Raw genomic sequence first — 22081 nt, 5'->3', positions numbered from 1 at the left:
ATGCCCTGTGGATCTCAAGTCTGAATGTTTAGCACACTGTTTATTCCAATGTTTCCTATAGGACGTAAACTCGGGCCACAAGTCTGGGGTGTGTAACTCTCACGGCAATAGCTGCTGTGAACCGTCCACTGCACATCTGTACACGTGTGTGCTGCTGAACGGTCCAGTGAGCCACATTCTGCAAAAAGCATCTTTGTTCCAGCTTAATCATTTAGTTTGCTTAGTCCTTATTAACTGGCAATATTGAAAAGCCTACATATTGTCAAGCACCAAAACCAGTATGTCCCTGGAAAGAAGTATGGCAGTAGCAAAGCAGTTGGACTTCACTGCACAATTTAATTCACTGCTGTGTGACAAATTATCAATATGTTGCTGTCTTCTCATTTCTGTGGGTCACTGAAGCTCTGTTTTCCTAGCTTGTAGTAAAAAGCTGTAAAAATGAATAAGCTTTAATGAAACAACATAGACAAGAAGCCCAAGTGTTTTATGGCGTGACTGTGATCTACCAGGGTGTCTACCAACAATTTACACAGATAAAAGACTGTATGTGGGATGAGTGGGTGCAATTTCATTTTGCTTTTTTGGAGTAGGCTCTAGATTCTTACCAGTTGCGTGCAATGATTATTGTAGTCTGTAATCTGGCCAGGATATTTTGTCACTTCTGAAGAGCACTGCTGAAACAAGAGCGATACAGTTGCTCTCCACGTGCAGCAGTGCAGCCATTCATCCCTGTCAGGTAGGGGATGAGCTGCTGCATGTGCCTGTCGGTTCAGCTGTATACATGTTGGAGCGTCTGATGAAGTCTGTCTTGGGTTACGGCATTGCGATGTCACAGCTTCCAATAAGAATCCCTAGGAAAAGGGGTCTTGGACATCCTGTTGAAGCCCCTTGGAGCCATAGTCTGCTACTGTATTCTTTGTATCAGGTGCTGGGAGGGATAGGCTCAGGGCTTTTTTCCATGCTTATTTTTGTAGGCTAGAAATTCAGCTTCTGCCTAGCTGGGAAGGTTCTGATAACCTGGTAATTAACATAACCATGACATGAAAGTGTTGAGCAGTGAGCAGGTAATAGGGAAGAGATATTTGGATAATAACTCTCTGTTCAAAAATGTGATTTCCTCTCTTGTAACTGAAGTGCTGTTAGGCTCTGAATTATCCTGGTTCATCTCTAGCTATCATGCAGAGAACAAAGTCCTAACTGAAGCCAAAGTTGGATACCTAAGTCTAGATGCTGTGAATACCCACTGAGGAGGGAGGGTTACCTCTGCAGCACCTCTGGACATGTGTAGGTGAATCTGGGCACAGGCAAATCACTCTGGGGGTTGATGGTTTTGTCACTTTAGCACATGTCCTGTCCTGAGCGCTGTCAGAGATGCTGCAGTCCCGGGGTCCCCCAAGATGAGGGAATTCTTCTGTTGCCTTAGGGCTGAAGTGATGTGATGAATGTAACCCCGGCTGTGCCAGCCCTTCTTCAGGTGGCTGCATTTCACTGCAGGGTGTAGCCTGAGGAAGGCCTTTTTCCAAAACAAGTGGTATTTGCAAGTTAAGTTTTTCTTATGGAAGAGAATAGGAAAGGACCTACAACAATCGTCTTGTCCAACTGCCAGTATGCAGTCGGAATTTTATCTTTTCTATGCTTGGTTCGTCTTCAGTTTGACAGTGACAAAAATAAATAAAGTGCACTCAAAAGTCAATGTTTCCTCAATTTCATGTTTACCAGGAAGCTGATTCTAGGTGATCGGAGCAGTATTTGCAGAATTTGTATCCCTCTCACTTCACCTGCAGTAAACATTTTCAGTCTGACATAAAGTTGAGGCAAAACCACCATCAGTTAAGTAAAAGGGATGCTTTAGGTTTCCAAATGATTTGAAATATGATGCTCTTCTTAGTACAGCAGTTTAAAAACATTCAAATTTTCATCCTAAAAATAGAATTTAATCCTTCAGTACTTACCTATGTTTTTGTGAAAAAAGCTGAATTTAACTAGAGGGGAACTGTATGGCAATAGAAAAGGCAGTCAGTGTCATTTCCTGGATGTAAAGTGCCTTGTCTGACTCTTTTCAGACGTTGGCTATATTCAGCTTTCAGTGCTAGGGATTCTTTTTTATGCGAGCCATTTCACACTGGCAGTTGGTAAATGCTGTCAGCACTGTGTTATCGCAGCTGCCTCTCCATGGAACTTGTACCCTCAGCCCTACACTGGATCCCTCTTCAGTGCCTTACAGACCAAGACCAGCACGTTCTTCTTCAGCTTTATGTGTAGGCTGTATCTCACAGAATTCTTGCATGCATTGTGTTTGTCTGCATGGCTTCTGTTTCCTAAAGCACACCTTTTCAAAGGATATCTTGCATAATCAAAACCAATGAGAAATTAGCAAATGTCCTTTTACAGCTTATTCCAACAAAAATAATTCCTTTGGGTTTCGTTGCTCTTTCTCTGCTCATTTAGCATTAGTTTAAATGCCTGGCCTCAGCTTCTGTCTACAGTTGTTCTTGGTCATGATTGCTGAGCTTTTTTTAGAAGAGGGATTTTGAGCACCTAGTGCCCTACTTCCGAAATTAAAATGCTTGCAGATGTTAGTAAAATAATTTCCCATACGTATTTTTAAGGAATGAAAATATTGGAACTACTTGGTGCTGTCATTTTCTTCAGTTCTGGAATATGTACTTTTCCTTTCTTCTCTAGAGCTTTCTAGTTTTTGTCTAGTTTGGTATCAGTCCTCTTTGCAGTATATTTATGTAGAGAGCTTTTAATCTATTATTACTCCTACTGCTTTTTGGGGGCTTTTTTTCAGAGTGGGAATTTCTCCGTATTTTTCATAGTAGCCCACAGAACAAGGGTTTTTCAACACTTGTCATTACTCAAGGTTCTGGTTTTCTCTTCTGAAGAAATGTGTTACAAAAGGATGAATGCGATAGGGACGCGCTGTCACGTCCATGGATGTGGAGACCCATGTGAGCAGGCGGAGTGCTCTGGGAGGCAATGCACATCTCCGGCTACATGGAAAGATTTGCAGAGTTCTAGTCAGCATTTGCAAGTTAATTGTTCCCCTCTTGGCCTGGGCTTGTGGCTGCATGCAGGAGGCAGAAGGGTGGCCTCAGCAGCCCCGACCATCACTGCTCCTCCAGTACATGCTTGAAGAGGGAGGGTGGGACACAGTGTGAGTACAGAATGTGCTTTCTGGACTCTCTCAGCTCTCGCAGCTGGCAGGTTAAGGGCTCTCAGTTAGAAGATGGGTTTGTATCTTTGTGCATGGCAGCTTCTACAGATCTCGAGTGCATAAGGGTGGAATTGGCCAATGACTTTTTGCATACACTAATGCTTTATCCTAAACAGTGGCAATAATATCGACACCTAGCGCTACTGGGAAGGGTGGCAAGGCAGCATGAGAAAGCAGAGTGCTTCCTCTTGCTTGTTGTAAGTCTTCTGTCAATAACATCTGTGCTGCCTGGGAATGTCAAGTTAATGGGCAGTGGTGAGTGGCTGATCCCATTCACCTTCTCAATATGATCTATGATTTCTTTATAAAACTTTCATATCTCCCCAAAATTGCCTTTGACATGAAAGAGCCCAGTTTCCTGATCTATGTCCAATCCCCTTTGCCATCTGTCCCATAACAATTTCTACTTCTCCTCTGCCCTTCTGAAGTGCGTGAGGGAAACCAGTCCGAAATGGCAGAACAGGGCATTGGATCTACTGGCTTCTCCTGCTTGTGGTTGTGCCTCCCTCTGTGAGCCGAGCTGATGTTCCCCAGAGAAAGGCAGAGCCATCTCTGTTCTGAGTGCTGATATTGGGCTGGTTACTGCACATACATAACTAAAGTAATTCCTTGTCCTGTATGATTTTACTCTGTTCTGTCTTTCAGTCCCTTGTCATGGTGATATTTCTTTGTGATTCTCTGAAGTCTGATTTTTCTATCCTCAGCAAACCTTGCTGCTTTCTTATCGATTCCCCTTTCCAGATCACTGGAGCACACAACACGCATTTTCACGGCTCTGCAGATAAAAGTCTCTTACTGTGAAGGCTGGCGGTTTCCCTCTACCTTTTATCCCAGCTGCTACCAGGCAAGTGGGCTGACCTCTGGATAAGACTCAAGCAGCTCTGCCTCATGGCAGTGAAGTTTCTTTGCCATGGTTGGCTGCCCACAGTCACGCAGATTCGGTCAGAAAACACCTGCTTAGGGACAGTGCCAGACCTGGTCGACCCTGTGGTACCTTTACCTGTGCCTGAACCAGTCTTTGTTCCAGTGCCATCAGAAGTAACAGACCGGACAATGGGAATTGGCCAGCCTGTAGTTCTTAGGGTCACCTTTGAGATGTTTTCTAACAGCATTGAAGCTTTTGACCCCTGGCACCCTCCCAAGAGTGGGGTGGCTGGGTTGAGTGGTGGGTCAGGTCCAGGTATAGGCCTTGCAGGACTGCAACACTTCCTCCCATGTGAGGGTGGCCTGGGGGGCAGCTATGTCCTCACACTGGGGTCTGTGCCTGAGACGGGGACCTGGGCAGTGTGGAGAGCCCACGCTCACATGAGCCGCAGATCTCTTAATCTGGAAATCCAATGAAAGGTTATGTGAAGTGCACAATACAGAATAACTGTACAGAAGGATCGACGATAGAAACACTCTGGACATTCAGCCCTCCTTCCCATTATGATTAAAAACAACTAACTGCTGTAAGGCCACTTAGATATTTGCTTTCCAATTTAATTTTGAAATGCTCTGCTGCCCTGCAGTCACAAGAATAAACTGCTAAGTGTTGTGGGTAGTGCTGGTTTATGACTTAATGGAAGATTAATGCCTTGTTAAATCTGTATAGTAAAAAATCTTTGTTGAAATGTAGAACCTTATGTGGTTCATAAGAGATAGCAAGTTGGGGTTTTATGTGCCTATGGTTTTTAGTTTATTGTTTTAGTCCCACAGTCTTAGTCAGTTTATGCCAGTTACATGCTCAACTCTTTCCATTTAACTGCAGAGGTTGCACTATGTCTATTTACTTGTTTTAGTTGTTAGCTGCTTTGGTACCTGGTGTCTAAACTCATTTTCTTTCATTTGTTGCTCACATGTAGTTTCATTCTTGTTCTTTGATTATCTAGTGATTCATGTGTTTGAAGCTGACACTTGAGGAAAAATGGATGGAAGCACATAAAAAAAAATCTTCTGCTGTGCATCCTTGTGTTGGTTTATTGTGAATCAGGTGCTGGTTCAGTTATTCCTGCTACGTAAGTTAGTTGCACAATGTGTTTGCCTCTACTGTGTGTGTTCTTACAGTTGCATTGAAAACTAAATGGCAAAAAAACAACCCGTTGCTTTTTCTGTAAGTCATGCATGCTATTTTCTGCTTGAAGAACAAATCATCCTGTCCTTGATTCATGGTGGGTCTCATCCAAGAAATGGGTATATAGTCTCAGCTCCTATTGCAATAGCAACAGGAAAAAAATGCTTGACAGCTACTTATGTCTTAAAAATGAGAAAACCAGGGAACACCTCTTCATGCTGGCCTCAGTATCTAAAGGTTGCTTTCCTTGTGTATTGGACTGCTCATGAATTACTTCAGGTCACTTCAGTTGGCTGTTGGTTTCTCCTGTTGTTCACTTGGGTCTTGACAAGTGCTGCACTTCTCTTTGGAAGTCAAGAGAGCTGCACACCCCTGTCATGCCTGTGTCTTTGTAACTGCTGTCCTTACCAAAGGGAGCTCATGTCCTCTCCTACTCTGACCCTGCCCTGGGCTATGCAGCTGATCTTGGCAGGACAGCGTGCTCATGATCCTTACAGAGGTGCAGCCTCTGCGGGGAGCTGTTCTTTGGGGAGATTCGGCACAAATTTGTTAATGACTGCTGGAGAATTACATGCTCAGAACTGTAACCATTGGCAACGAAGTTTGGATGCCTACCATAGCTCTCTGAGACTATGGCATATTTCGGTTGTTCACTTTCTCCTAATTTCCCAACCAGAGAATGCAATGTTTTAAGGGAAATGTTCTTGTGCTTGAGTAAATAAAGAGTCATGTTCATTACTGGATTAAAAAGTGCCTTATTTTGAAACTTCGGGAGCATATTTTCCTCCTGCCTCTTTGATCCTTTTCCCTTTAACTCCTTCACAGTCACCTTACTCCACTTCTCTGGTTCCTGTGGTGGTGGAAGTCCTGACTTTCCTCCTGTGACACTATACCCCTAGACAGGACCGTCCCTGGGAACAGAGCTGGAGAAATGTGGTGTTCCTTCCTCTGGGATAGAAAAGGAATTTCTTGCTGCCTGTAGGGACTTGCAGAATTTCAGTCAATATTTGCAAATTCTTCCTCTTCCTTTGTGCCATAGAATGGCTGCTTGGGAGGGGAAGCATGGTTCAAAGGTGGTGTTGCTTGAGCAGGGTGAGACACATGAGAGATCTTTTGTCGTAATGCTGTTACTCCTCTGGTCTGTAAACTGAGGGGAGCGTCTTGCAATCTTCTCTGGGACAGTGGTGTAGTCAAAGTAGAGCAGAAACTATGCGGTAATGTGAAAGCTTGAGATACATTGCTAGTTATTGTAGGTTGCCAGATTATATAGGTGAATATGGATGTTTTTTCCATAAAAAGAAAATGGTAATAGAGGAAGTTGTCATGAATAAACTGGAAGAGCACTGAGGCATACCTAGTGGATCAGCACAGGTAAGTCACAAATTCTGGCGAGTCCTGTGTCCCTGAGGTTGTCAGTGTGGATGGTGGTATAGGCTCAGCCAAGTTCAAGTGGTTGTATGGGTGTCTGTGAGGATCTACACATGTGGTGCAGTACAGGGACACAGCACATCCCTGGAAGTGTTCAAGGCCAGGTTTGACGGGGCTTTGAGCAACCTGGTCTAGTGGGAGGTGTCCCTGCCTGTGACAGGAGGCTGGAACTAGATGGTCTTTAAGGTCCCTTCCAACCCAAAACCATTCTAGGATTCTATAGCACTGGGTAAGAGCTGATGGGGTCCCCCTGTTCAGCGGGACCAGGAGCAGGAAAAGAGTGGATCTTCCCATGGGCATGTTCACAGGGGTCCAGGCTCCTCTTCAATTCCATTGGGGTGGGGTAGCTGAAATAGCACAGGTGCAGGAAAACATACTTTCATGGTTATGTTTTGAGATCATACTGCTCTGTTAACAAAGGATTCTTGATGTACAGAAATGGTCTTGGAAACAAGGTTGGGTATCTGTATCTGTTTTTCTACATGAGAAATTAGCCAGTAGCACAGGCAGATATCTAGGGAACCTTGGGCTTCTATGTTTGTAGAATTATACTTAAAAGTGGTCTGTGTAAATCTTCTGGGAAGAAAGAGTTTTGTCTCCCCCACAACTCAGACTCTGGTCTTGTCTTTAAATAGTTTTAGCCACACTGTTTTCCTGTTTGGTTTTTCTCTTTTTCCTCTGCAAGGGCAGCATTTAGCCATGGGTGAGCAATGGCAGAAGATGCAATGCTTGGAAAATACTAAATATGAGGCTGAAGGGAGTGCAGGTTTCGCCTCTTGGTAGGACCCCTTTGGATCTTGCTAGCAGCAGAGGCATGTGAAGCCTCCATGCTTGCCAACCAGTGTGTTATTCCCAGCTCTCATGACGTTGTTCCTTTGACTTCCAACACACATCAACTGACAGTGCAGACCTGTTCCAGGCCAAAAAGTCTTGGTTTAGGAAGACTTGGCTGGAGCAGCTGATCTCAGATGCAGGCTAGCTCAGGGCTGTTGGAAGTAGCAGAACAGAGAAGCCTCTCTCTGCTGCTGCCAGCACAGTGCTTCCCCTGCCCCAGCACTGAATGCTGCCTCTGAGCAGGGAGAGGGTGGAACCTTGTCTGAGAGATGGGGGAAGAGTCTGGTGGAGTAAGAACTGAGAGGCTGTGGGGGCTAATGCTGCAGCTGGCAATCCCATAGGAAGGAAAGCAGGACCAAGAGCAAGGATTGAAGCAGTAACTGGGAGAGAGTGAAGGGAGAGACATGTGGATGGGAGGGTATGTTGGTGAGGCCTTGGGAGCTGGTGGGATATGAGAGAGTGTGAGTCACCTTGGGAGGAGTTGATGTGCTGGTGGGAAGGTGTGGACACTCCTGGGGACAGCCCCTGGCATTGGGTGTCAGTGGGGGTCTGGAGCTGCCTAATGCTGGGGGAATGGGAACTGGGATGGGATGGGATTTGGGACAGATCAGGACAGCTGGAAGGAGCTGGGTTGAGAAGAACTGGCTGAAGGGTTTGTACCTGCTAGGGCAGTGGTTATCAGCCTTTTTAAAAGGAATGATTAAAAAGGGCAACAATTCAAGTGTGGTAGGACAAACACACCTTAAAATGTTTTTTAGGATGTAATGGTTTTGGGTGTGGACAAGGGTTTTTTTCTTTGTATTCTCTTCCACTTCTTCCAGACTGAATGTAGTGTTCCCATCAGAAGTTTGCGTGCCTGTCTTGCATATGACTGTGAGCTCAGTAGTTCCGAAGGAGAATGGGGAAGGTCAAGCCACCTTGGTCTCCAGGACTTTCTAGTCTCCAGTGGCCATGAATAATTCCCTGCAAGTTGAGTTCAACACGCTCCCATCCCTGCTCCTCCCAGCTTGTCATCAGGCAGCTGAATGCGTTCACTTTCAGAAGCAATAATGATGTAATTGGGTTGTATTGGGAATTTTGACCAAAACTGTCTTTCTTTTTATGCTTCGTTGTGTAATGGCTTTTTGCAGAAACAACTCTGTGGGGAGCAGGTCTGATTTCCATAGGTCTGTGAACTTTGAGTTGTGGGCAGTAGATTGGACAAGTTGGGTCTGAGCAAAACACTCAGAACTAAAGAGAAAAATGGGGTTAAAGTCTTTCAGTGAAGTAGAAAGAAAAAAAAGGACATTGAGCAGAGTAAAACACTCTGTGAATACAACAGTAGAAAATACTGGTCTTCAAGCGGTGGCATCCCCTGCTTTCCCAGCCAGGTGAGCCACCATCAGACTGGTGTGCTCGCGGAGCATACAGCCAGTGCTGGGTACAAGTAGGGTCGAGGTGGTGCATAGCCCCTTTCATTCTGGAAATAAGTGACTGTCTTAGCTTGGTCAGAGAGGTTAGAGTCCCTTAGCCATCTTGTTCTCACCCTGTGTTCACAGTGCTCAGAGGGATACCCATGAAGCTATTTGGGCCTTGCAATGACAGTTTTGTTCTGCTCCTCTCAAGCAATCTGCAAAACACCAGGATATGGATAAAACTTTCAGTTACCTACTGTGGATGACATTGTAAATACCATTTCCCATTTTATTTTTAGGTGATGAGAAGGGGGAGAAAAACAGCATAATGATGTGTCTGAAACACTGAAGGCACTTGCAACAATCTTATACTCATTTCCTCAAGTAATGGTTTTATTTTGCAGCACTGGTGATGATATGTCTGTTTTTCTTCTGCTAGATCTGTTATTTACTTGGATCTGATGAGTCTTGCTCCTGGCATCTCTTCTAGGACTATGGTAATATCTTTAAGGAAGAGATTCACCTGCTTTGTTGCTGAGTGACTGATTGTGTTCACTTCCTGCACAGAGAGACAGACAAAGCAGACAGACAGTGATATGGTTCCTAGCATACCCTGCATCCAGGATAAACACGAACATATGGTGCCAAGGAAGTTTGTTGCGGGCCTAAGCTGAAGATAAATACTACAAGCTGTTATTTCAGAAGGGTAGCACAGGATGAAGGTTGTTGTAAAGAAAACAAATAGTGTTACAGAAACAGAAATCAAATTTGCACTGACGTCTGTCAGGACTTCTCCACTCCTCCAGAGGCTCTGAGATGAGTCTCTGCTCTTCCTGCCACGTGGCGAGCACTGCTGCAGCCATCGGTCATCATTCCTTCTCTCTCAGCTGTGGGTGTGGGACACAATAAATTACACGGAGAGCCAGGGCATTCCTGTATAAACAAAGCTTTTGCTGGTTGTCAGCTGGGGGTGATGGTGTAGACTGTTTTAGGTCCTGGTATGATCAGGAAAGATAGCAGAGAGTGGGGCACACTGCCTTATCAGGGGCCAGGTAGATCGGAAGAAAGCTCTTCTGTTCCTCATGGAAATCCTTGTTTCCTCATACTTTTACTTTCCAGGTGTCTGGTATCTCTAACTGAAAAAAACAGCCTCTCTCTGCCCAATTCCCAAAGAAACAGAATTGATTTATGGATTAAATTACTTTTTAATTATATTGTTCTTAAATACCCTGGCTTCTGTAAGTAGAACAGGGCTCAATCTTGCAGGATTACAACTGACCTGAGAAGATGTACGGGATGCATTTTGGGGACCCAGTGAAGGACTGTTTGCATAAAAAGTTAAAGAGAGCAAGCTTTTGTACTCTAAAATGAGGGGTTTGTTTTGCTGGGTTTTGTTTTGTTTGTTTGTTTGCTTGTACAGAAACAAAATAATCACATAAAGTGCACTTAGAGACGGGTTTGGGTTTTTTAATTTTTAGAAATTGATTTCAGCCCAAGGTTAAGGTGCCTGACTTATCACTGCTGATATGGGCTCCTAAACTTGGCATGAAGCAAGCAAAAATTCTTTGTTATGAAGCAGGTGAAGAAAACAAGGAAAGCAAAAAAATGTATAGTCGAGATCTGGTGTTTCACTGAGATGACGTGGCTTTGGTTTCCACCTTCATCTTCCAAGAGTCCATACAGCTTGAAAAAATTCAGTAGTAATTAAATGTGTTTCTATTTGATTTGGTGGAACATGAAGGTATAGTAAAAAACATGCAAAGTTTAGAAGTCAACAGACTTCTGTTCCAAAAGGAATCAGGCAGCTGTTCGTGTGCCTGGAAAAGGTGCATCATTTCAGAACACACGAGGTGGAAAAGCCCATAGTTACTTCCTGTGGCTGTGTGTAGGGTGTCAGGTGGTGTGTGCCAGGATCTTGCATCCTGGTGGTTCCTTGGACTTGTTTCTCTAACCCAGGTGGCTCTGGCAAGATGTGCGTATTGCTAGTGTGGCGTGGGTGGCTGGCACGGGTGAGGGCTGGCCATATTCAGTCTTGTCCACCATGCAAGACAGACGGTATGTACTTCCCTGTGACCAAGGACAACCTGGTTTCAGACTTGCCATCTGTATATGTTTGGGACCTGTGCTGTCAGGACTGGCTTCCTCCAGTGTAGGCAACGGCCCCAGTGCAGGACCTGTGCTGGAGCTCCAGCGGGTGCTCATGGTGGCCAACTGGCCTGAGAAGCTTGCATAGTTGCCGTAGGGGTCTGTCTTCTTGGGGTCTTCTCACAGAAGCTGGAAACCTCTTTTTCAGGTCTCAAGTGCGTGTGCCAGCTGTGTGAGCACACCAACTTCACCTGCCAGACAGAGGGTGCCTGCTGGGCCTCAGTCATGCTGACCAACGGGCGGGAGGAGGTGATCAAGTCCTGCGTCTCCCTCCCGGAGCTGAATGCACAGGTCTTCTGCCACAGTTCCAAGAACATCACGAAGACTGAGTGCTGCTATACCGACTTCTGCAACAACATCACCCTCCACCTGCCCGTCGGTAAGTGCTGCTCGAGTGCAAAACATTGTTCAAAGACTTGTGTGACAGCTTGAGAGTGCAGAAATACTGTGCAGCGGATGTGACCTGAGAGCCAGCTCGGTGGGATTGTAAAGGCTGTCTGTAAAACAGTACCTTTTTTTTCTTTCCTGACTTGTTTCAGATGGGAAATTATAAACTGCAGCTCTGTCTGGGGAAGAGAGAATTTCTTCCATCTCCTAAAGATATTCCAAATGCTATCTTTGATATCCCATGGGGCATTAACAGTGAAGGTGAAAGGAAGTGTCTGAAGGAGACTTGTAACCTCACAGATTTTATGTGCTGGAATATCTTAAGGAGTTTGTTATTTGAACTGGCATTAGTCTAGATGTTGGGAAGATGATAGCTAATGTACTGGGGACTTTCCATGGGGCATGGATCAGCAATGTATAGCAGCTGCGAATTAGCAATTGTGAGGAGCTGAGAGCTGTTAACTGGTGCATCATAAGGAAATAATAAAGACCTTGCACTGGCTGAAGTCTTACAGTCTCAAACATCTCTGCGCATGATTTAAAAGACCTGCTTTAGACGGCTCAGATAAGAATTCAGACTAGAGGGGTTTGGAAAGAAGGTGAATAGTTGTAGGTGCTGACTGCATTGTATAAGGGAAAAATGCACCTGTGATTTTGGACAGACAAATATCTGTGTTGGTGGTGAGGTTTGACCCATGATGTGGCAGTGCCCTGGTGTGTGAGGAGCTGCTCTTCTCACTGTCCTTGGCCAGTCTGTGTCACCGAGTGCCATGTCTTTGTGACCTGGACTAAGGAGCAATTACTACAGCTGATGTTTTTGTGCCTGTGCTTCAGGAGCAAGGGTTATGCAGTGGCTCTGTGGTGACCAGAAAGGCAGAGGTGTCCTGCCTGGGTCCTACAGCATGTAGGGTCTTCTACTGTGGGGGGCGAGAGGGGTACAGGACACCAGGTTATTTCTGGGGGATGTCTTTGGCTGATGCCACTTCAGCAGTCTTGTTAGTCTGTCTTGAACTCTGGGACTCAGTAGTTCATTTTAGCAGCTTGTAAGGCAGCTTTTCTTTGGTGTTAGATCGGTATCATTGATTCTTGCCCAGCAGGGATGAGAAAGTATAAGATTCCTGGTCCCAATTAGAGGGAGGAAAAAGATTTGCACTTCCAGAAGCTCTGTGTATTACACAGCTGGTGTAATACACAGTACTTGAGTCTGCCAGACTCAAAATTGTGTAATGAAGTTGATTTAGTGCTTTTAAAAATAAATATTTATACTATTTTTAAGTTTGACTCTTCTTTCCAATATTTGCATTTAATCCAGGCTTTTTTTGAAAATGCTGTAAAATATACTGCCTTATCAGATGATACCTTTTTAGACACTTATGCCAGTGAGAGATGTTACAGGTAAGAAAGATGCAAATTAATACGTAATTTACAATTATAATTTGCATTTAAGCTGCTTTCATATAATCCTCAACAGAATTTAAAGGGCTTTTACTGGAAGCACTTGCACGATACAGGAAGCACATCGTGTAAGATGCGGGAGGCAGACCAGGGAATTGCTGTGGTGGCCTTGAGTACCAATGTCTCCTGGTGTGAACAGGCAGATGCTGGATGCTACCAGAGGAGGGAAGGCCTATTCTGTGCAGCTGCTCTGGAGGAGCCAGCTTGGGCAGAAGGAGAAGCCAAGCAGCTGGGTGGTCTGTACCCCCCTACTTAACCTCACCTGTTGCTTGAGGCAAGAGCAAAGATATTTAAATGGTTTTCTTCCAGCTGACAAGAGAAAGGAGGTATTAATAGTGGTCATGCTCTAGAAATGTAGAAATAAAATACCATGCTTTATTTTTTTCAAGTTGGGATGCTGGAATCTTGGGAGAAAACTGCTATTTATAGAGAAGCAGTGGAAGCATATCTGTCATCTTGAACTGGTAGTTGCAAAACCTCTGGTTTCATATTTCAGTTTCAGGGAAAATTACTGACTTAATTTTTAGCCCGAGCCCTTTGCTCTGAACATTTGGGAGAATTCGTGTTAGTCAGAAATTTAACAGTGCCATTGTTATTTGATTGCTGGTCTTTTCTGACAGCTCTACTTCACATAATTCATACTGCGGGAAAGTTTCGTTTGGGCCCCGGTGAAAATAACCTTTCTAAGGAGCACTGCTGAGTGTGTGGGTGAGGGAGCTGGGCTGTATAGCCAGCCTGTCCAGGCTGCCTCTGCAGTACCCATGCCCTCCGTGGTAGGAGGTTTGGAGCAGTGTGCCTGTCTTGTGGTTTAAGCCTAGCCGATAACTCAGAACCAAGCAGCTGCTCACTCACTCCCCATCCCTTCTTCCCCCGCCCTGCTCCAGGCTGAACAGGGAAGAGAACTGAAAGAATGAAACCCCAAGGGTTGAGTAAGAACAGTCCAATAACTAAAGTATAATACTGTGGAATGGAATACTTCTTTGGCTAGGTTGAGTGAAGTGTCCTGTCTCTGCTTCCTCCCAGAAGTAATTTCCAACTGAATCCTGAACTAAGGTAAATCAGAGGAGCATTCTTAAAGTATATGAAGCTACAGTCTCTTCTCCCACATAACAAGCAATAGGACAAGAAGTAACGGCCTCAAGATGTGCCAGAGGAGGTTTAGATTGGATATTAGGAAAAATTTCTTCACAGAGTGGGTGATCAGGTATTGGAACAGGCTGCCCAGGGCAGTGGTGGAATCCCTGCGCCTGGAAGTATTCAAAAACCATGTAACTGAGGCCCTTAGTGACATGGTTTAGTGGTGAACTTGGCAGTTCTGGGGTAATAGTTGGACTTGATGATCTTAAAGGTCTTTTCCGGCCTAATTGATTCTGTGATTCTGTGTGCCCCTCCTCACTGGCAGAGCATGAGAGACTGAAAAGTCCTTGATCAGGGTAAGCGCTACTTAGCAACAACTAAAACAGTGGTGTATTATCAGTGTTGTTCTCAGGCTAAAGCCGAAACACAGCACTGCACCATCTACTAAGAAAGAGAAAAATAACTGTTACAGCTGAAAAATCAGGACAGCGTCCTGAGGAGGTGGGCTCTACCACAGGGAAAAACAGTTTGAATACCATTGCCTAGGTTGCCTTTATAGGTGCACTCCTGAACTTAGGAAATTGGTGTTTCCAAAGTAAGGTTTTAGGCAATTCCTTGATCAGCTTGTATTTTTTGTTTCTTTCTGGTCTTATATGGCACTTAAATTTCCAAATCCAGATCTTGGGCTCCTCTTTGACTAAGATAAAAAAAAATTAAAGTGGAGGCTGGAGCTTTAGCTGGCTTTTCCTTTGGTTGCTGTAGCTGCCTCCCACTGGAGACACAGGATTGTCCTTCAGTGCCTCTTCGTGGTGCCCTGCTTTGGCTTGTCCCTGTGTTAATTACCCAGGACTGATGTTGTAAATGTATCAAGAGTGATTGGAAAACAATCAAATGACTTGCAGCGTGAAGATCTCTGAGTGGATGAAGCAATTTATTTTGATTGCCGGTACATGAATTTCCATAGTAAGACTGCAGATGGCATTGCATGCCTCAGACAGCAGCAGAGCATGTGTTATTGTGCCTTGCATGAGAGGAGGTTGCTCTTGCTTTAGCTGGTTTTACAATGTCTGAAAACACACATCTTTAGGGACAGATTCAGCCTGGATATATGCTTTTTATACGCTTCTCGTTGGCAGTGATTTCACTGCAGTATTTTGCATTAACAGGTGCTAAGTTTCAAGGTTCAGGATTAGTTTGTAGTAAGGAGGGGGCTTCAGTGTTACCCTGAATTCATTTCCTGGGTTCTACTGTTTTTACTGGGATACTTTCTGCCCCAGCAGGTTGCCTGAGGTGATATTCCCCTGCCAGTGGGATGGCATAACAGGGGGGCAGAAAATGACCAGCATGCCACTTCCTCAATGGAACTTTCTGTGAATCTCTCTCTGTATGAGAAATTGCCTCTGTGCACCTCAGCATGCAACGGGTTATTTTGAGGAGTTGCTAATAACATCTAGAAGACTTCTTCCAATTGCAGACTTGTGTGTCTCAGGATTTTGAGGGCATATTTCAGATCTGGGAGACAGTGCCTGTGGTCTCTGATCCAAACCCGCTTGTGAGCAAGATATACCCCATACACAAGCCTGTGCATAGATGACAGACCTTTACCTGCAGCCCTGAAGTGGACTACGCAGCTTCTTATAACGTGATGCTTACATTTGGCTATGGTGGAGGGAGCGGCAAAATTGATGTTGCCCTTGGTTACCTTATTAGGTGGAGACAGTGAATTTGCAGCTGTTGAATTGTTGAGGCCTGAAAGCTCAGACACTTTATATTTGTTACCAGATATAGATAAGAGGATCTCTTGAGGTCTGGTGTCTTTATTTGCATGTCTATAGAAGTGTGAAGAAAAGTTTGTGCTGCTACTCATTCTACCTCTTGATCTGAAAACACCTAGTGACACTGGATTCTAAGCCTCCATCTTTACAGATACTGATAACTGAAATTGGGTGGGTGCAGGTGAGTTGGCAAATTTGTCACAGATTTCTGGGGTTTCTGACCAGCGTGCTTTCAAAGGCTGGCTAAAGAAAACATCAGCTTCTAAGAAAAAATCATGGGGATATGTCCAGTGAGTACAGCCACATGTCCGTGAGTTGGTGGGAAACTTCAGTGCAGCAAAGAATTCTCTGCTTTTAGGGTTTTGCCTTCAAAAGTACCTCTGTCAGTCCAGCAAAGGCAGCACACAGCAAGAATGGTCTCCTCTCTGCTGTTTTGGGTGACCTGGCACAGCAGCATCTCTAGAACTTGAGATAAAAAGCATATGATTTCTATTCTGTATTTGCATAATGGAAAATGAGTCAGAGAAGAAAGGAGGCTTTATGCAACAAGATTAAGCTAATAGTGGGATTAACAAACTGAATAATAAGTGATTTGCCAGCTCTCTTCTTTATTCCTATTGGCCAAACTGTACAAAGGCACAAATGGACCCCTCGTATCACCTACAGTGGCACACACTGGGATGAAATAAAGGAAAATGTAATAGAATTGTTGAGACAAAAATCCCTGGAGTATATTCATATTGCCAAGAGAGATGAATGGTACCACTAAGTGGACTAATTGTTGTGCAAGATTTTCATAGTTGCATGAACAAATACTCTTCATTTACCTGTTTAAAAATGCCTTAAAGACATTAAAGCCCTTAGGAGAATGGATATGTTAGTATTAAAGAAGTCAGGCATACCTGTACCAAGAGTTTTATAAGGTACATATTAATGTAGAAAAGGAGAAAATTCAGCTTTCAACTAGTAACTTTCTGAATAAAAGCCAGTGCTTGAATACAAATTGTAATAGTTTATGGACCTTGAGGGATGTGCGGGCTGTGCTGCAGGGTGCCATGCAGGGCAAAACACTGGTTTTCCCTCTCCTTTGTTTTTGTCATTCCTCATTTGTTATTGAACAGGATGAAAAGATCTCACTTTGTTTCCCCAGCACAGACTTGGTCCAAGAGTAGAGTTAGAAGGAAGGTCTGGACTGTGAATGAAGAGACAAAACACAATTCTTCTTACTAACTAGCCTAAAATGTTAGTGAGGAATAACAGCAAGGAGGATGGGGAATGGAGCAAAAGAAGAAAAGTGCCTGGCTGGACTGATTTCCGAGGTTCTCCTCCAAAAAAAACCCTGTGGGGAGAGCCCCAGCCTGTCATAGCTGCTCTGTGGATGTCTTGTTCTGCAAGTGCTTCACATGCTTTTGTCCATTTTGGCTGTCCCATATTCATGTTCTCAGGAGGGACTGGTAAGAATACAACCATGCAAAGAGGAGGCAGGGCTGGGGGAAAACAGCAGTTCACATAATGCACCAATTTATCTCATAGCTGTGTTCCTGATTGATAGGTTTGCTTGAACTTCTGGATCCTTGAGCAGACCTTTCCCAGCTTATTTCTGAATGTCCTGGAGGGGGTGACGGGGTCTGTAGCCATGGTGGAAATGGGATAGACTTCATTATAGACTCTAGTCCAAATTGTGTATTTTTGAAATTGTTTGAAAGTATTCTGTATGTCTGACTAGAGCTCCCTTACAGATGCACTACCTCTGTAGTGCAGATGCATTACAGATGTAGTATTTTCTTACCACATTGGAAAGAGTGCATATTTCCAACCCCCTCCCCCCCTCCCCTCCCCCTGAGTAGTTTAGGAGCTTAAACATGCATAGTTCAGGGCTTTTAGATGTTTTATGGTGCCCATTATATGTTAAAAGCAAGGCAAATGCTGTGTGTAAAATGTCTTTTCCATTGGAGGAGAAAAAAAAACTCCTTCCTTTTTTTTTGCTGCCTAAAAGTACTTTTTTGTTTACACAACTTGGAATATAACTAATACCATATTGTGAAATAGATAAATATTGCCAGATGTGCTATTTTTGCTTCATACATGGCAACATGTATTCAGCTTCTATTCTTGATTAATAAGTCATTGAATAGTACATTCACAATCAGATTGCAAAATGTGATTAATGGTGTTGATTTGATAGTTTTAGGTAGTCACGAGGGGTTTTCTTATTTCCCGAAGAGTTTAACATTGCACAACTGCTGTAAACATTGCCACACTTACTGGGTGATGTTGCCTTTAATGACTGTTTGTACGTTACGTGCCATGTGTTTTGCACTGGGGCTGTTTGTCACTGCTCCTGTATGGTCTATGCTGTGGGAAGCTCCAAGGATCCCCAAAGGGCCATGGTGCACAAGCCCAGCAAGGGCATGGCTGCTGCCCTGGCTGCAGGACCCCATGCTGTGAGGGGTCAAGATTGAAGATGGCCTGTGATTAACTGTACAGCAGAAACCTCAGCGCTGGTACTTCTCAAGTCTCCTACATGTGCTCTATGAAGAACTGGAAAGGGTTTGGGTAGTTGCCACCAGCCTTGATATCCACAGTTTGGTACAGCCAGTAGACTGAATGATGACAAAGGAAGTTTCCGGTTGACTCCTTTCAAGAAACTTCTCTAGACAGTCAGGATCTCTTCATTTGCCGGAAACTCTGTGGAAACCACGTGCAAACTGGCCCAGACACCTCAGCTTCCAGTCTCACTGCTAACTTGCCTTCTGCGCTTGACCTCTCTCAACTTAGCAGCATCTCAGAGGAGACCTGTAAGCATCACTGAACTTGGTTTTATTCTGAACAACTGTCACTGCCTAAGTCATAAAGCTGGTGTCTGTTTTCCTGATGCTGGATCTTGCTCTCCTGAATGGGTGTAAGAGAGTCTTTGAATTTTGCTTGTGCTTTGCTCTGATGTCCTGCTGTACACCTCCAGAACGGCCGTTAGTGTTTCTGTGCTTCCTCCTCCATCCTCTTGCTCCAGCTGAGGCTTTTCCTGCTCCATGCCCTGAAGTCAAAGACAGCTTTGCCGGCCTGCAGCGCTCACAATGTCCCTGCTAGACCTGCTGCTTTCTCCAGCCTGCTCCGCTGCTTGCCTGGCTCCCAGAATGCCATATGGCAGGGAAATAGCTCTAAAAATTAAGTTCTATTGCAGTTATCTTGCAAAGCTCTCTCTGCAGTTCTTTGATGATACAAATTGTATGGATACACATTTTCAGTAAAAATGAATTGGATCACTTTTCTGTTAAAAGTGAAGACAATTTTTTTTTTTTCTGTGAGGATGGTTTGTTGCCCCTTTTGAATATACACTGAGCATATTCTGAGCCCCTTAAAATTCTGCTATGCAACCTGTTTCAGTAGTTTGCAGTGTACAAACAGTGCACCACAAGTTACAAATTGTCACATCCCAGAAGCCTAAACGGCATTGTTGTCTGTCTCACTGTTGGCAGATCTAGGAACAAAACCTAGATTTGCAGAGTAAATGACAAGGTAGTGTAGACATGGCCAATGTAGTAATGTGGCTGTAGTAGTGAAAACTGAACAATGAGAAGAGTGCTTGTGGAATTGGAAACTTCTCCACTCACCTTGCTCTATGCCTCAGTCCTTTGTGCTTGTTGTCATCACGCAGTTACTCTCATAGCTGCCAGTCTGGAACTGTGGCCTATGCAGCCTCTCTAAACGCAGGCCGAGGTGTTATTGCAGCAATGGGGTATACAACAGGTTCAGGAACAACTGAGAAAAGCTAAGCAAAGTAGTGTATTGTGCTCTTAGCAAAACTTGGCTTTTCTCCTATTTGAATTACTGCTGGAGCTGCTTCCCAGTTTCAGGAGATCCTAGAAATTTTTATATATATACATAGGTATGTATAGTTTTAAGATAAAAAGCCAATGGTAACTGTTACTCTTTTTTGCCTGTACAGGTTTGCTGCCTGTAGCATCCAGCCTGCAAGGAAACGGGCATGAAAGTAAAGAAAAAGAGAAGTGGAGATTTTTCGGAAGTTTGAATCTGTAAAGAGTGGTGCTCTGGAATGGAGGTAGCTGTGAAAAAAGAGGGAAGATAAGGAAGGAGCTGCGAGAAGGGACTACTGTGACCCAGCAGCAGACCCTGTGCTGATGAAGTGGAAAGACTGTCCAGCAGAAGACGATGCAGGTGCATGGCAAGACCCCCAGGCAGGAGCAGCAGGCACTTGTGAAGGATGCACCACCAGGACCGGTGCTTGCTCCCTGCCTGCCTGTTGGCATGTGACATGTGCAGGATCTGCAGGTGCTTAAGATCACCCACTGCTAGGAGCAGATATTTATCAGTAGGACTGCCTGCAGTGGGGAGAATTGCTCCTCGGTTCAGGACCTGTAGCTTGTGTTCCTGTCTGTGAAGATGCCCTTCTGAGTCTCTCTTCTGTTGCTGTTCACAGCTTCTTGATTATTTTCCTTTTGATACTCTTCACACTGGCCTAAGAACAATAAAGATTTATGTTTTGTTAATTTCATGGTATGTTGTTTTTCATCAGTTGGTGGGAAGAACTGACATTTTATAGTGAGTATCTTATGCATGTTTGTCTTTCATAGCCACTCATAATAAATCTGCTTAGGTCTGCGATGAGGACATTGGTTTGGGTGATGACACTGGAAGTGCTGTGTTACCCAGAGGACAACTCCTCACCACAACACAACATTCCAGTCCTGTGCCCAGCTGCATAGCACGGCAGTCTTCCTCTGCAGCCTTCCTTGTGCATGCAGTATTTCCCAGCCATGCAGTCTTGTGTAGCCAAAGCAGCTCTGCAATGCACAGTGTTCAGTGACAGTGCCCAAGTTCCTATGACTTGCTGCACTTCCTACGTGCTTCCAGAGAAGCCTCTGCCGTGTTGACACTTAACTAAAAAGAGCTTGGGAAATCATGGTGTGTCAGTTAACAACCAGCAGTTGCAAGGAGGAGTCCTGCTTTCGTATCCTCTTAAAAATCTAGCAGGTAACCCCTTGAGTGTCCAGCTGAAGTCTATTAAAGGAAAATCCTGCAGGCAAGATGTAACAACTTTGTTTTCCAAATGATTTGAATTGTTTGCCATGAATAGACAGGGGGCCTTCTGTTGTTAACATTTGTTTATTTTCTTTTCTCACTTAATTATAAGCATATAGTGCTAAAATGTAAGGAAGAGAATTAAAAGGAGCAAGTTAGCTTTCCACAGCTAATGCTCCTGGCACTTCTGAAGACCGAGTGCATGGCTTGGTGAGGTCCATTGGAGAAGTACTTCTATTGTAATAGTAACTGGGGGAAAGTAACAGTCAATGCTGAGGGCCATCAGGCTGCTTCTGAGTTACTCTCAAGATCTGAATTACAGCATACACATTGCTTAGCTTTTTTCTGAGGGGATAGAGTTCATTTTCTAAAATGGCAAAGGGGTGACTTTGGTGGTGTGGTATTCATGATTCTTAAATCTTCCAAAGTCTTTATGTCTTTATTTAGATCCACTGTTTGGTACTTGTGATTCTGAGTGTTGAGGGATTTTTTGGGTTTATTTTTTTGGGGGTGAGTGGGTGTAGTGTTGGGTTTTTTTCTTTGTGTGTGTGTTTGTTGTTGTCATTTTGCTTATTTACAATTTTGAGGTCATTAAGGTTGGCACAATGTGTGTGCGTGTGTAAGTAAATACCTTAGTAATGTATTCCTATAGCTTCCTGATATGTTTTATTTTACCCTTATAGTTTGAGAAATGGAAAATGACCCAGGACGGTCCTGTTTCTTGACTCTTGTGAAATACAGCTTCATGAACACAAGTTCCAAAAGTGTTCTGTCTTAGAATCCTTGTAATGCCTCTTTTACTATAATTTTGTATTTCTGTATGCATTGTTAGGAAATATTTTTTTCCAATGCTTTGTTTTCAGCAGGGGCAGTGTGCTGAGAAATTTACACACAGGCTTTCAAGTGTGGGAAGGGCACTGTGCTGCTGGTTACAAAGCTGATCTGGTGTTGCTTGCTGAATGCAGACTGTCTGCATGCTTCTGCGCTCGTGTGAGGAATGCAGGTTGCTGGCTGCTGGGGTGGTGGGCACGCTGGTGCAGCCCTGTGCACAGATTGCGTCTTGGTGGGACCTGCAGGTCCTGTCTCTTGATCTTCTGCAGTGGGGAGGTGGGAGATCAGCTAACTGCAGACAAATAGTACTTTGCCAACAAAACAAATTAGAACTGCATACTCTGCAGGGTTTCTGCTGTGTTTTTGGAACTGCAGTTGCAAGGAAATGTTCTTCAGATGTTTGCTGTCTTGAATGGTGCGGAGAGGTGGAGTGGACTAGGTG

General features: G+C 44.3%; 1 protein-coding gene across 1 annotated transcript in view; it reads left to right on the top strand.

The window, feature by feature from the left end:
• Nucleotides 1-22081, top strand: part of ACVR1C (activin A receptor type 1C) — a gene marked incomplete at both ends in the record, with an annotated part of 30204 nt that overhangs the window by 2560 nt on the left and 5563 nt on the right. Inside the window, one exon of the mRNA XM_080621675.1 lies at nt 11223-11453. Within this exon, the coding sequence (XP_080477801.1) occupies nt 11223-11453 (231 nt within the window). The remainder of the gene's footprint in view (nt 1-11222; nt 11454-22081) is intronic.

This window comes from Psittacula echo, assembly GCF_963264785.1.
Source record: "Psittacula echo genome assembly, chromosome: 6".
Lineage (NCBI taxonomy): Eukaryota > Metazoa > Chordata > Aves > Psittaciformes > Psittacidae > Psittacula > Psittacula echo.
The sequence above is the reverse complement of the archived record's forward strand: the minus strand, read 5'-3'. Positions and strand labels throughout refer to the sequence as shown.